Source organism: Plutella xylostella, chromosome 28 (genome assembly GCF_932276165.1).
Source record: "Plutella xylostella chromosome 28, ilPluXylo3.1, whole genome shotgun sequence".
In the NCBI taxonomy this organism is placed as follows: domain Eukaryota; kingdom Metazoa; phylum Arthropoda; class Insecta; order Lepidoptera; family Plutellidae; genus Plutella; species Plutella xylostella.
In genome coordinates, this window is record NC_064008.1 from 2,427,349 (window position 1) to 2,441,384 (window position 14,036).

The 14,036-nt window shown below is 38.5% G+C and overlaps 1 protein-coding gene across 1 annotated transcript in view; it reads right to left on the minus strand.

Moving 5' to 3' along the window:
* Nucleotides 1–14,036, minus strand: part of LOC105382089 (agrin) — a 54,732-nt gene that overhangs the window by 11,888 nt on the left and 28,808 nt on the right. Inside the window, exon 8 of the mRNA XM_048631161.1 lies at nucleotides 961–1,403. Within this exon, the coding sequence (XP_048487118.1) occupies nucleotides 961–1,403 (443 nt within the window). The remainder of the gene's footprint in view (nucleotides 1–960; nucleotides 1,404–14,036) is intronic.

Here is a 14,036-nt window from a genome sequence, read left to right on the forward strand (position 1 = left end):
AAGAAACCTATTTTTATCGCAAAATATAATCTAGCACGTTTCAGTATTCATAAATCCGCACTGATTAGCTTTTTATGAAAATATTTATGCTTTCTATCCTTTTAACAACATGCTTTTCGATTTTATGATTCAAATTATTATTCTCTATTATATTGCTATCTTGCGCGGTTATGAATAAGTTTGAATAGTTATGCTTAATCCTGAATGAAGATAGACAAAACAAGACTATTATTGTTTTACTAATTTCAAGCCACCCCAACTACCTACAAAACCCTATCCCAAAAAATTCTTTATTACCAATAATTTATTATAATACGGTTGAGAACCTCATACATTCTTTTTACCCGACTGCGGCGAAGCAAAAAAGGATTCTGTGTTTTTTTTTCTGCATCTTTCCCAGCAGGCGATGTGGCACTCATTAACTTCCATTAATTAAGAGACTGCTTTGTGCGGCAGGAATTTTCATTACGAAATAGGTGGATCGGAAACATATTTCATAATTACGTCTAGATTTATGAGGGATCAAATGTTGGGATTTTAAACTTCACATATTCAATATTTTCGATAATAACTCCCATTATCGAAAATATTTAAATTGTTTGATGACAGGCTCTGCCTAGTTCGGGGTCTGATAGCCGTATGATGTGAGATGCCCCCACATACTAATGAACTTACTACTAGAAGTATGGAGTAGGTCACATCTGCATAAGTCAAACAACGTTGGGGTGACGAGTTATCGAGTGGAGACCATGAACAGGCAAAATTCGCCCACTGGAGCGACAACCTTAGGCTGGTGGCCAGTATAGTAGCTGGATAAGGAAGGCTGTGTTATGGCGCTCTTCGAGAGAGACCTATGTCCAGCAGTGCACAATTACGGGTTGATGATGACGATGCATTCATCTCAATTTCTATGTGATTTATTGGTAAGTGATTAGGAACCAGTGTACCAGTTTCACTCACCTTTAAATCCAGCGTGATTTCACACCGAGAACCAGCATAGCCGAGGGGGCATAGACAAACCCCTGCCACGCAGCCGCCGCCATGTTGACACGAGCACTCATCTCTATCCATCTTCATCACACTCCCTTCATCACCCTTTAATTCCATCTCCACATCATTACCATCTTTAATCTTCACCCTGTTTGATATCACTTGTATTTTTGCGATATCATTGCTTTTCGGCGCGAAATTGAGGTTATGTTTGAACTGCTCTATGGAATTGTCTAGAACGTTGCGGTCGTCTTTTGTCTTTGGATCTCTCATGACGAGGTCATTGTCCTCGAAGTGGACGATGTCGTTGATGTCATAGACAGCGTGGTGTTCCTCAGAATGATGACGTGGGGAGGTTTCGCTGGTGACCTCGTTGGATGGCTTCCATGGGGCCAGGGTCGGGGCGCATTCCGCTGTGGACAAAGAGGTTCAAATTGTTATGATATAGAAACTGATATAAGTACATAATACACTCACGAGCAATGGAAAAGTTCCAGTGACCATGCCACCAATTTTTACTCCAAATCGGAAAAGGCTACTTTAATGACGTCGTCTGCAATACATATTGAAGTATTAACAGCGAATCGGATTATATTACCAACTAAAAACGTAAATATTTTGATTAGATTCTAAATAATTTGGGCGATTTGATGTCGTCATTTTGTAAGTGGTACTTTGTCATTGCTCGTGAGTGTACATAAAACTGTACCTACTAAACTTGTGCACTACTTACACCAAGGCAATAGAGTATTTTCACTATTCCTCATCCAACAGTCGCAAATGTTTATGTAGGTACGTACGTATACATAGTCCGTACATAAACACGTGTGGTGTGGACAGTGGAACACAAAAACAAAGGAAAGATTACCGTGTACCACAGTTCACAAAGGGTTATAAACAGTTAATCATCAAAGAATCGTATTTCACAGTGTTTCCATTTGATACATCAAAGCGTTAGTCAGAGGGTACCTATTCCATCCGTTTTCACCCCGAAGCGTGGATAAAAACACATGAATTTTGTGTTTAAAAAAACTACCACAATATCACAAACAAACGAGCCTCGTCGTATGTTTATTTTCCTTCAAGAAGCCGAAATTTTCCGCTTCTAAAATATACAAGCTAGAGTTAGAATGTCAAAGGGAACGTAGGGTGAAAGTTTATCATCTAATGAGTGGAAGTTTTTAGGATAATAACGCAGCATGGCCTAATTTCAAAACGTAGGCACTAAAATATAAGACGTCAGTTTAAGTATTTCAAAAGTACCTACTTAGCTTTTAATCACAATGCTTCTCAAACGAAATAATGATCATATATGTGTATAGATAAAATTGATAATTTACTTTCACAATAATCTCAATAAAACAGATGCATATAATAATATGATATCATAGTACAGTAAACGCATGAAAGATTGAATATCAACAACGCCCAAAAACATAATGTTTGTCATAAAATAGTTTTTTCTGCCAAACCAATAGGTATGCAGTAGTGTAGGTATAGGTTTGCGGTGAAAACCTACATAACTAAGTGTAAAATATAATTCAATTTGCGCCGGAATACCAACGTGTTGTTTTTTCTGCACAGTATTTGTTGCCAAAAGGCACATTTTGGCAACAAAACTGTAAAAACATACGGTGAGACCCAAAATTTCATAAACGAAAAAGTGGATTAAAGCGCATGGTCCGGGTGCGAGAATAATACGCATATTTTGACTAAATCTAGTTACAAATGAAGATGGAAAAATGAACTTTGTAACTAGTAATTAAAAGCGAGCGGTGGTAGCTCAGTCGGGTGAGCGCCCGCTTCTCAATCAAGAGATGCGGGTTCGAATCCCGGCGCTGACATGTACCAATGAGTTCTTTTAACTTAAGTACAATGTATACCATCGCTCTTACGGTGAAGGAAAACATCGTGAGGAAACCTGCATATCTAGATCTAGCACATCTAGATATGTGAACCCACCAACCCGCAGTGGACCAGCGTGGTGGGAAATGGTCCAAGCTTAGGAAGGCAGTTTAGACCTTGGGGATATGCACAAAGGTTCCACTCGAGAGAGCCAGGTGCAGGTACTTACACCCCCACAGAGAATAGAATAGAATAGAATAGTAATTAAAAGAAAAAGATGTAAAACCTAGGCACGTAGTACCTACACTAATTTGTTAAATAAAAATTAATAATAAAACTAACTTCTACACATAATATATACAGTAATATTAGAGGAAATCTGTAATTGGCCTTACTATTATGATTTTACCTCGTATTTGTACCATTGTAACGCTGTTGATTTTCCTAAATAAATAAATAAATAAACTTTATACCAAAATTTGTCAGTGGATATTATACATCAATCATCACTATAAACACAAATGCACACTTGACCAATTCATAAAATATGAAATTTAATTTTGAAGGTTAAAAAAAGTATGAGTAACTGTAATATAGTGTTTTTTTTTGTCTATTTGCCCATTCTTATACCTAAAAGCTTTCATTTATTACATTAGTTAATATTATTACCTATAACGTTCTATAGAAACTAGGAACTCAATTTCGCGCGAAAAATTCCAACACACACCCCCCATACGTCAGCTGCTTTCAAAGAGTGATTATCTCAACTCCTGTTTTATTCCGCACACGTTTTCTGAGCAAATAACAGAGAAAATTCCGTGAAACGGCGCGGGTATATCATAAATCTTTGCAGTGCCGCAAATACATGGCCTTACTAGGGGGTCACTCTACAGGATGTTGCAAAAAACCAGCATGTGCAGCATGTTATATCTAAGCCCGAAACTGCAATAAGAATTTCAAAATTCGCGAAAAAAAATATAACATGCTGCACATGCTCGTTTTGGCTTAGTATACCCTTTTTGCAACACCGTGTATAAGATGAAAAACTAAGTTTGAGAGCGCTGCTGCGCAAGCCATGACTCTATCTCGTTGTATTAAGGGGATCCCTAAAGCTAAAATGCTAAAGTCGGCTTGATATACTTGATTAGATTGGAAAAACGGTGGCTTCTATAACATTGATAAAAATATATTTTGTAGCAGAGGGTATACTGAACATGTTAGTTGCTTATAAATTGGTGCAGGATTATAATAAGTATGTTAAAAAAAATTGCAAACACAACATGTCTTTTGCCATTTTTTGACTTATTATGAAAAAACCCTCGAAATCAGAGGGCCCATTTTCATGGAATCTTATATGTATGTGTAGGTAATTAAATTCTTAACAAAGTTACCTTAAAGAGTTGGATTTAATGGACCAGAAGTCAACTTTTTTTGCAAAAAACTAATAAATTCCGGTTTAAAAATGATGACACCGTGACAGATTTCAGATTTCTTCAGTCGTCGCCCTGGTGGCGGCCTGTTAGGAGCGATACCCACGCCATTTTATTTTTTATCAAATATTTCACAAAAACTGATTAAATCAACAAATTATGACTACAAGTATTATAATACATATGCATTTGCTATGGAAAGTTAATTTTCTAATCATTTTAGATGCAGAAAAGCCGAAAATTCTTAGAAAACATTTCGCCTTTTCGATTTGTTTACATTTTTTACTATAGAGTTACAGATGCATAGATAAAGGTAAACATTGCACATAATGACACTTATTAGATTCTCCGAATAAGAACTATACGGTCAATGCAGTATGCCAAAGCGCGAGCCTGTTTATATTCTGAGGGGTAATTTATTTTATTTTAACGGTTGTGTATGGTAGGTAAGCTACACAATATACAGGGTGTTGAAAAGTAAGTTCATAATTTGTTTTATTTGAAACCAAAAACCGTAGTTAATTAAAAATATATATATTTTAAGATGTGGTAGTCTGTACACTACAGGTTGTTAAAAATAAGTAAGTATTTTTAAAAATTGAAGATCTAAAATTTACATAATTTTTTAAATCTATTTAACAAGCTTTGCAAAAAAGCGGTTAAGTGCGACTGTATCTCGCCATGAAAAAAATGAAATGTTTACTGTAGCTATGAATTTTATGCGTTACAAGTGGAATAAAATACCGCATAATATTATGTACAACTATGTAAGAGCCTAGTTTTAAAAAAAAACTCATAAGAAAATATTAAATACACAGGTTTTTTAACCCCTGAAGGAAATAGAGGGGTATTATAAGTTTAAAGTAAGGGCTGAATTTTTTTTTTAAATTAGGGTGATAGGTAATGTATATTTTTAATGATTTTTTCAAATAGATAAATGTTATACCATTTTTAAATTGCCATAAAATTACCTATAGTTATAGTTATAGAAAAGGGCAGGGCTACCAGTGCCCATTCGCCACTGCAACCTAAAAGATCTATAAATTATGACTCCCCATGCCGAGTCTCACTCTACAGGCCCAGGTCTTTTATAAACCTGATATTACCTATACAGGATGTTGCAAAAAGGGTATACTGTGCCGAAAGGGTTTGACTCAGGGGTTATTCTGAACAACTTTTGTTCTCCAAGTTTTGGAAATTCTCGAAAAATAAATTCGGTCTCTATAGTAAAAAGTCACGTGATCGAATAAGTTTCTACTCGTATGTAAAAGGTTTTGTTACGTGAATTTTCAAAATTGTAGAAGAAAAGTGGATCAGAATGGCACCTAAATCCACTTTTGGCTAAGCTTTATACCCTTTTTTCAATACCTTGTATAAAATATCGTCAGCGTCACCTTAGATCGTAATCATCGTCACTCCTCGTGACCAAATTTTAGAGGAGACAAAAATACTGTTTTATTTGTAGTTCTAGTTGGCATACTACCCACCTAAAGTTTTTTTTAACTAGCCTAAAAATGATTTGTTTAGACAGTCTATCTTCCTGTTCAACCGCAGCCTGAGTGCCAGTGACTCAATGACTGAAAGGAGGCCATTAGTGCTCCTAAATAAATAAAGCAGGCCTGTAGATTATCTTTCAGTGTACCGACACATCTGATTGCTGTAAGAGCCTGATAAGCTCTTCGAACGAATCATACCTCTGTGGTGGTACGGTTTCGACCTTTCGGACAGTCAGTTTGGCATCCGAAATGCGGATTCGAATAGTGGGTACAATACTTTGCGTTCGTTCACTGTCGGAGCAGGATAAGAACCACGGGCGAGTTGTTGCGCTGGCTGTTTGCTTAAAAAATAGTAACCGCGTTCAACTCTATCCCCTAGAGGGCGAACCTTTAGGGCGGCTCTTGTATACCATCACTTGTCTTCTTATCTGCAGAAAATTGACAGAGGTCATACGTGTCTAACAAGTACATTAAGGATGCGAAAAGAGAGGGTTTGTTTTCACTGAAGAAGTTCAGTTGCGGAGTTCCACAGCGGTAGGTCTTGGACCCCTCTGCTGTGGAACTTGGCATATAACGCGGTCCTGCAAATCAAGCTCGCAAACGGCGTTAGCACAGTGCATTTTTCTAATGTCACACAGGTCGTGAGGTAGGCTGAGAGCCTCCTCCGGGGACGACATCCCAATGATTCAGTACGAAAAAATTGCTGCAGCTGTGCTCGCCATGCAGTGCATGGGCTACTTCCGAATCTGGGGGGCTGTTGCAAAGGAGTCCGTTGCCTCTATACGGTACGGGTTCCGTGCGATCTATGATCCTTCCGGGAGCACCTGTCTTGTGAAGTCGAAGAGAATGGCTCGTATTCGACGCAACCTGCAGTACTGGTGGGATTGGTTGGAGGACAGGACAGCAGGAAGCTGCAGCAGCCGTCATGCTGTGATTCGACGCATAGATGCAAAAAAAAGTTGAAAGTAACTTCATGTTAATAAAATATTAGATCTTAATTTAACAACATAACATTGCAAAAAAAAATTAACATTGTTGAGTATGTTATTGTAATTTACTAAAGTAGTAATAAAAACAAAGGCTTATTGCATAGTTTTCGTTCACGTTCGCCTACATCGCACGTTGTATATGAGAATAAAGGGTATAATTACTAAGTTTTCTTGTTTAAAAATCACGGTTTGGGGTTTAGAGGAAAACAAATGGTAAAATGCGGAATACAGTTTTTTTTTTTCGAATAAAGAGGAAAACATGTGAATTCAAAAAACGTTTCTATTGACACCAAAGAGTACTTTTCGCCGAGAAAAGTGGAGTTACAATGTTTGCGATCTAAAGTGATGATAGAACTAGAACTTATTTTTTCAGTTCACCTGGTGTTGAGTGAAATCGTAATTAGGTAAATGACTCCTTGACATGAAAATAACTTTTTTTTTATAATCGTTATAACAAAACCGTTTTTTTTAATACAGCAATATTTGTAGGTGTACTTACAGTGAGCAAAAGAGCGCAGCAAGGTGTAAATTTTTTGGTTTTTAAGAAACAAAAATATTATTTCTATCATATCCCAAATACACATAAGTACTTAAAAAAAAAAATACACACTCTCGCCTTGTACTAATGTACTCCCTTGCGGGGGTACTTACATGTTATTATTTTTCTGGTGACCTCCCCATATCCCTTTGCCAGCTACGTAACCTTTTGTGACACCCTGTATATGCAGAGTTCTGCAAACTACTGTTCTGCTTTTGAAACACCAAAAAAAAACAGGTCGTCTAACTAAAAGGTCACGTGACCAAAAAAAAATTATATGAAGAAGCGTTTTTTTCATGAATATAAAAAATTACGTAGGATAAAAGTTTTTCAGAGTGACGCCTGAGTAACGCCCTTTCGGCTAACTATACTTTTTTTATTACACGGGGGCAGAGTTTAATACAACACCCTGAACTATTAAACTCTGATAATATTTTCGCGATTTTTTTACATTCTGATTTCATTTCCTGGCTTAGAAATAACATCAATAACATGCTGCACACGTAGGTTTCGGCATAGTATTAAACCCTTTTTGCAACAACCTGTATAAATATCGGCACGGGTACGACTTTATATATAATTAATTATTAAATATTAAAAATACTTTCAAATAAAAATAAATATTTTCGTATCACAAAACAATATTACTTACTTAGTATATTTTTAACAAAGTGGCATGTCTTCACTTTTATGTTTTCGAGTACTATGTTAAAATTTCATGTCATTGTCCGTAGAACGCCCCGCATACCTCAACCCCCCCTCACTAGATTTGACAGATTCTGATTTTCTTCCAGCTTTAGTGACAGCCTTAAATGTGCCGATTGCACGACAGTTCTCGTTCGTTTGTTTTTCGTCAGTATAGACTAGTATAGAGTAACCCTTCAGCTACCTTGGGCCACTAGTGATGTTATATTGGATAAGTTTAGTAACTTAGTACCCCGGTAGTAACGGTTCAAATTTTTAACAGAATCAAAAATGTATTGGCTGATAATATTAGTTTAGGCTTTCTCAAGCGAAGATACTTAAATATAAAACTAGCCAACAATGTAGGTACCTATACAAGTTCCTTTAAAACTGGAGCCTTGCTGAGGATAGGTAAGCTCCCAAAAAATCTAAACCTCTATTATATTCATTTAAATTATTATTGCATTGCCACCCTTGGTCCAATAGGAGTGCGCAGTACAATATCATCTAGATAAACCGTAGAGATATTCCCAACAATTTGACTACCAGGAGCGCATATACCCTTAACAACCTAATAACCGCTTACCCAAACAGCTATAATATCAGTAAACACTACCCCGTATCTACAACATACTAAGCAGCAAGGTAAATTATGCCTTGCCCGAGGCTGGATATTAAAATATTTAGTTAGCCAGTACCCTGCATAGTTCTGGGCGCCTGGTAACATACTGCTGTTATAAATAAGGAAATCAGTGGCATTTACCGCGTTTGCTATATAACTGTATATTTGAAGTTATTTTGCAAGGAAGCAAGAAAAATATGCGTTTTGGGGAATATTATGGATATAATATACGTATGTGTAATAGATAACTCTACTCAACTGTTGTGCAATATCTCTCGAGCAATGAAAAAGTTCCACCCACAAATCACAAAAGGTCAACATCAAAGGACCATTTTTTTTAAAACATTTAATTTATAATTTGATCACAATATTTACGTTTTTATATAGTTGATAAATATATAATATTCTGATTCTGATGTCATGTTAGGTAAATGCACTTCAATACTGCATAGCCATCTCCGTTTAGGAGTAATTTGGTGCTAGTCACTAGATTTCTTTCACTGCTCGTGTGTGAAAGAAAAGAAACAGTAAACGACGTTATTCATAATAATTATTCATATGGTGCTAAAATTGCTATTTGATCCAGCTTTGTTATATTTTAATTTGCATTTCATTTAAAATAAGTAAAATTAAAGTTTAAGTCGAAGTAGGTAAATCTAACAAGAGTTATGAATAGGTAATTAACTGACCTATCAAAACTGTACTAAGAAAGCTTGAATAGGTCAAAACCAGGGCAAAAACTTATGAAATTTTAACTTTATCTAAAGTTCTATCCGAGGATAATATTATTGTTTACTTACAACGAAGGGTCTGATATCCGTAAGATAACCGCTATCTAAAGTTGTGGTGGAGTATAGCGAAGGAAGTATTATTTTATTATAAAAAAAATATATACTTAATACTTATAATAAATAAATTTATGTTGTTTCTCGTTTTCTCTCTTGTTTTTAGACCTAGAATAAAACCGGTGTTTTTTTCTTCTTTACTCGCTCGGAAATATAAAATTTGTCCAGACATTTTTTAAAATTGTATGGGTTTGTGAATAGATATGTCCAGCATACAGCGGCTGTTGCAAAAGTGGTAATAACAATAAGACCAAAAAGTTTTACAGCATAATTGTTTTCCTCGTCAACAAGACCCTTGTCAACAACGTAGTGGAGATCAGCAGTGTGTCGAATCGGGTAGCGTATCTAGTACTAAAACTAACCGAGAGGTATTCCTTGAAGGTCGTACAGGTATATGCACCAACCTCGGCATACTCTGACACAGAAGTCGAAGCAGTATACGAAGATATCTCTAGACCTATCAAGTGTACTGCTAAGACCCAATACACCGTTGTGATGGGGGACTTCAACGCCAAAGTGGGAGTACAAGAATGCGACGAATCGAGGGTAGGACCTCATGGCTTTGGTAGCAGAAACCAGAGAGGGCAAATGCTTGTTGACTTCCTCGAAAGGGAGGGGCTGTACTTGATGAATTCTTTCTTTGAGAAACAGCCCCAGAGGAAGTGGACATGGGCAAGCCCCGATGGTAGGACGAAAAACGAAATCGACTTCATTATGACTGACAAGCGGCACATATTCAGAGATGTCTCAGTGATCAATAGGTTTAAAACTGGGAGTGATCACCGACTTCTCCGAGGTACTCTGAATATTAACTTCAAGCTGGAGAGGAGACGTCTGGTGAAGTCGACCCTTCGTCCCACACTGCACCAAATTAGAGCTGGCAACACCAGCTTCCAGAGAGAACTACAGAGCCGATTCGAATCGCTGGAAACCGTAGTGGTTTCAAATTGAAGTTTTTCATATTGACGCGGATACAATTCAAATAGTGAAGGCTCTTCGTGAGGTGGGCCACAGACATTTTAGCATGAGAAGCAAAAGCAAGGAGTCTAAACTTTCAAGCGAGACACTCGAGCTTATGAGGCAGAGACGCGAATTTCCGTCGGCAGGTGACACTTCGTCAGAACTACGGGTACTCAACAAGCGTATAAAGAAGCTGATACGAAGAGATCTCCGTCGCTCCAACACACGCGCCATAGAAGCAGCAATTGAGCAAAATCGGGGGTCAAAAGTCTTCGTTCAGCAACTTGGGAGAAGCCACTTGACGAAGTTGAAGTCTGCAGATGGTAATATCGTTGCCTCTAAGCCGGAGGTTCTTGCCGAAATCGAAGGTTTTTACGGACAACTTTATGCTTCACACGCGCAGAAGTCTGTGGCTCAGCTCACCGATTCCAGAGCGCCACTAATACGCCACTACACTGACGACATCCCTGACGTCGACATAGGCGAGATTAGGATAGCCCTTGAGCAGCTTAAAAACAACAAGGCTCCGGGTGAAGACGGAATTACTACAGAGCTTCTGAAAGCTGGAGGTATTGCAATCCTCGAACAGCTCCAGAGGCTCTTCAATTCGGTTCTTCACAATGGCATTACACCGGAGGCATGGTCTGAGAGCGTTGTGGTATTGTTCTTTAAGAAGGGTGACAAAACCCTTCTGAAGAACTATAGACCGATCTCACTTTTAAGCCATGTATACAAGCTGTTCTCAAGGGTTATCACGAACCGTCTTGCCCAAAAGTTAGACGAGTTCCAGCCCCCAGAGCAGGCTGGGTTTCGAAAAGGCTTTAGTACAATAGACCACATCCACACAGTAAGGCAGATTATACAGAAGACCGAAGAGTATAATCAGCCTCTGTGTCTAGCCTTTGTTGACTATGAAAAAGCCTTCGACTCCATCGAGACCTGGGCAGTTTTGGAATCCTTGCAGAGATGCCAAATCGATTGGCGCTATATCGAGGTGTTGAGATGTCTGTACAATGCCGCTACTATGACTGTCCAAGTACAGGACCACAAGACAAGACCTATCCAACTGCAACGTGGAGTGAGACAGGGGGATGTGATATCTCCGAAACTGTTCACCAATGCATTGGAAGATGTCTTTAAGACGTTGGACTGGAAAGGACATGGCATATGTATAAATGGCCAGTACATGTCACACCTCCGCTTCGCGGACGACATCGTTATTATGGCAGAATCTCTGCAGGAACTCAGCTGGATGCTAAGTGGCCTAAATGCTGCTTCCCGACGTGTTGGCCTCGGTATGAACTTGGACAAGACGAAAGTCATGTACAATGCACACATCAAACCGGAGCCGGTCGCCGTTGGTGAGGCAACAATCGAAGTTGTGCAAGAATATGTCTACCTCGGGCAGACTATTCGGCTAGGCAGAAGCAACTTCGACAAGGAGGCTGCAAGGCGCATCCAACTGGGCTGGGCTGCATTCGGGAAACTTCGTCACATATTCTCCTCGGCCATTCCTCAGAGCCTGAAGACAAAAGTCTTCAACCAGTGCGTCCTGCCAGTGATGACGTATGGTGCAGAGACGTGGACACTGACGGTAGGATTGGTCCACCGATTTAAAGTCGCTCAGCGTGCTATGGAGAGAGCGATGCTTGGGGTTTCTCTGGTGGATCGTATCAGAAATGAGGTTATCCGTCAGAGGACTAAGGTTACCGACATAGCTGTCAAAATATGCAAGCTGAAGTGGCAGTGGGCTGGTCATATCTGCCGAAGAACCGATAACCGTTGGGGTAGACGAGTTCTCGAGTGGAGACCACGAACAGGCAAACGCAGCGTGGGACGCCCTCCTGCCCGCTGGACTGACGACCTTAGGCGGGTGGCGGGTAGTGGTTGGATGAGGAAGGCCGAGGACCGAGTGTTGTGGCGATCCTTGGGAGAGGCCTATGTCCAGCAGTGGATGATTATTGGCTGATGATGATGATGATGATGTTTTTCCTAGTAGTGGTTGGATGAGGAAGGCCGAGGACCGAGTGTTGTGGCGCTCCTTGGGAGAGGCCTATGTCCAGCAGTGGATGATTATTGGCTGATGATGATGATGATGATGTTTTTCTTTCGGCTTACATTTATTTTAACAAAATACAGGGTGTTCAAAAGGTACTGGTATAAAAAAAAACTCTCGGGAACTTCTAACTGTACCTCCGCAATACCCGGCAATAAGCTAAGTTGAGGTAAAGTTTTAACTTGGTTTAATGAAGATTAGCGCTTCAAGTTAGTTCTTGAGCGAGTCGTTTCACAGATTACAGCAGGCGGCCGCTTCTTCCATCTACTACATCACAGATTGTTAATCTACAGGATGTTGTAAAAAGGGTACCTATACTAAGCCGAAACCAGCATGTGCAGCATGTTATATCTAAGCCCGAAACTGAAATCAGAATTTCAAAATTCGTGAAAAAAATATTCATTTTCCATAGAAACTTAGTTGGTCACGTGACTTTTTTACCACGGAGAATGATTTTTTTTTCGCGAATTTTTGAAATTCTGATTTCAGATTCGCTATACCCCTTTGGCAACACCCTGTATACTAAGGCTTGGTTTCACCTTTCTGCTACATTGTTAGTGTCATTTAAAATAAAATTATACGCCATGTCCACCTTTTTCACAAATGTGTCAAAAACAAGAACATGTCAACTATTGTCAACAACTAATCCCTTGTTTGATGTAACAGTGTGTTGTAATTGTAATAGAATAACAAGTACAGTACTAGTACTCGTTATTCTATGGTTGTAACCCTCTATTATGTATATAGAATTATGCCACAACCTGTATTTCCAACATTTTTGCATATTAAATGTAAATGTGTTTGATATTGTTATTCCAGTGGAGTCAGAAACTATTTACGTATACCGTATAAATATCTAGGTTAAACTTTATTATTATTAAAAAGTTATCCGAAAGCCCAAATAAATCTAGTTTTCATTCCAAGTTAGGTCACAGTTTAGTACGAGCGAGCGTAGCGATGTGCCTGAAGTATGGAATGTATTATGCTAATCCGAAATATATGCTTTCCCAAAATTTTATTCAAATCAGTCCCGACATGCCCGCGTTAGAGCTATAACTTAGGCACATGTATGTACAGTCAGCAAAAGAGATTTGTATGTCACCCCATCCCCTAGAATAACCCGAATAGTTATTACTTACTTAAATAATTCTGAAGGACCTACTTCTCTAATAGCTAATGCTTTGGTTGTATTCCTACAACATAAAAATCCCGAACGCAATTCTATGCTAAGTGTATTCCATACATTTTTGCACGAGAAATTACGATTAAAAACGCAGGAAATTAAAAAAAAAAATTTAGAACTAACAAATAATAATATATACTAAATTACTATCGTCGTATGTAGGGTTTATGAAAGTAAAAAGAAATGTTTATTTTCTAAGCGTCGTGGAACTTTTTTATTGCTCGCGAGCGAGTGTAGGTAATACAAGAAGTGTCAAACATAACAGAAAGAAACCAACATACGAGTAAACTCACGTCAGAAAAGGACAGATAATAAGGAAAGTTCAAACAAGAACGCAATATGCCAATGACACTCTTCAGATGACACCTAGTTCGTGACCTAAGACCTAAGTCCTACCG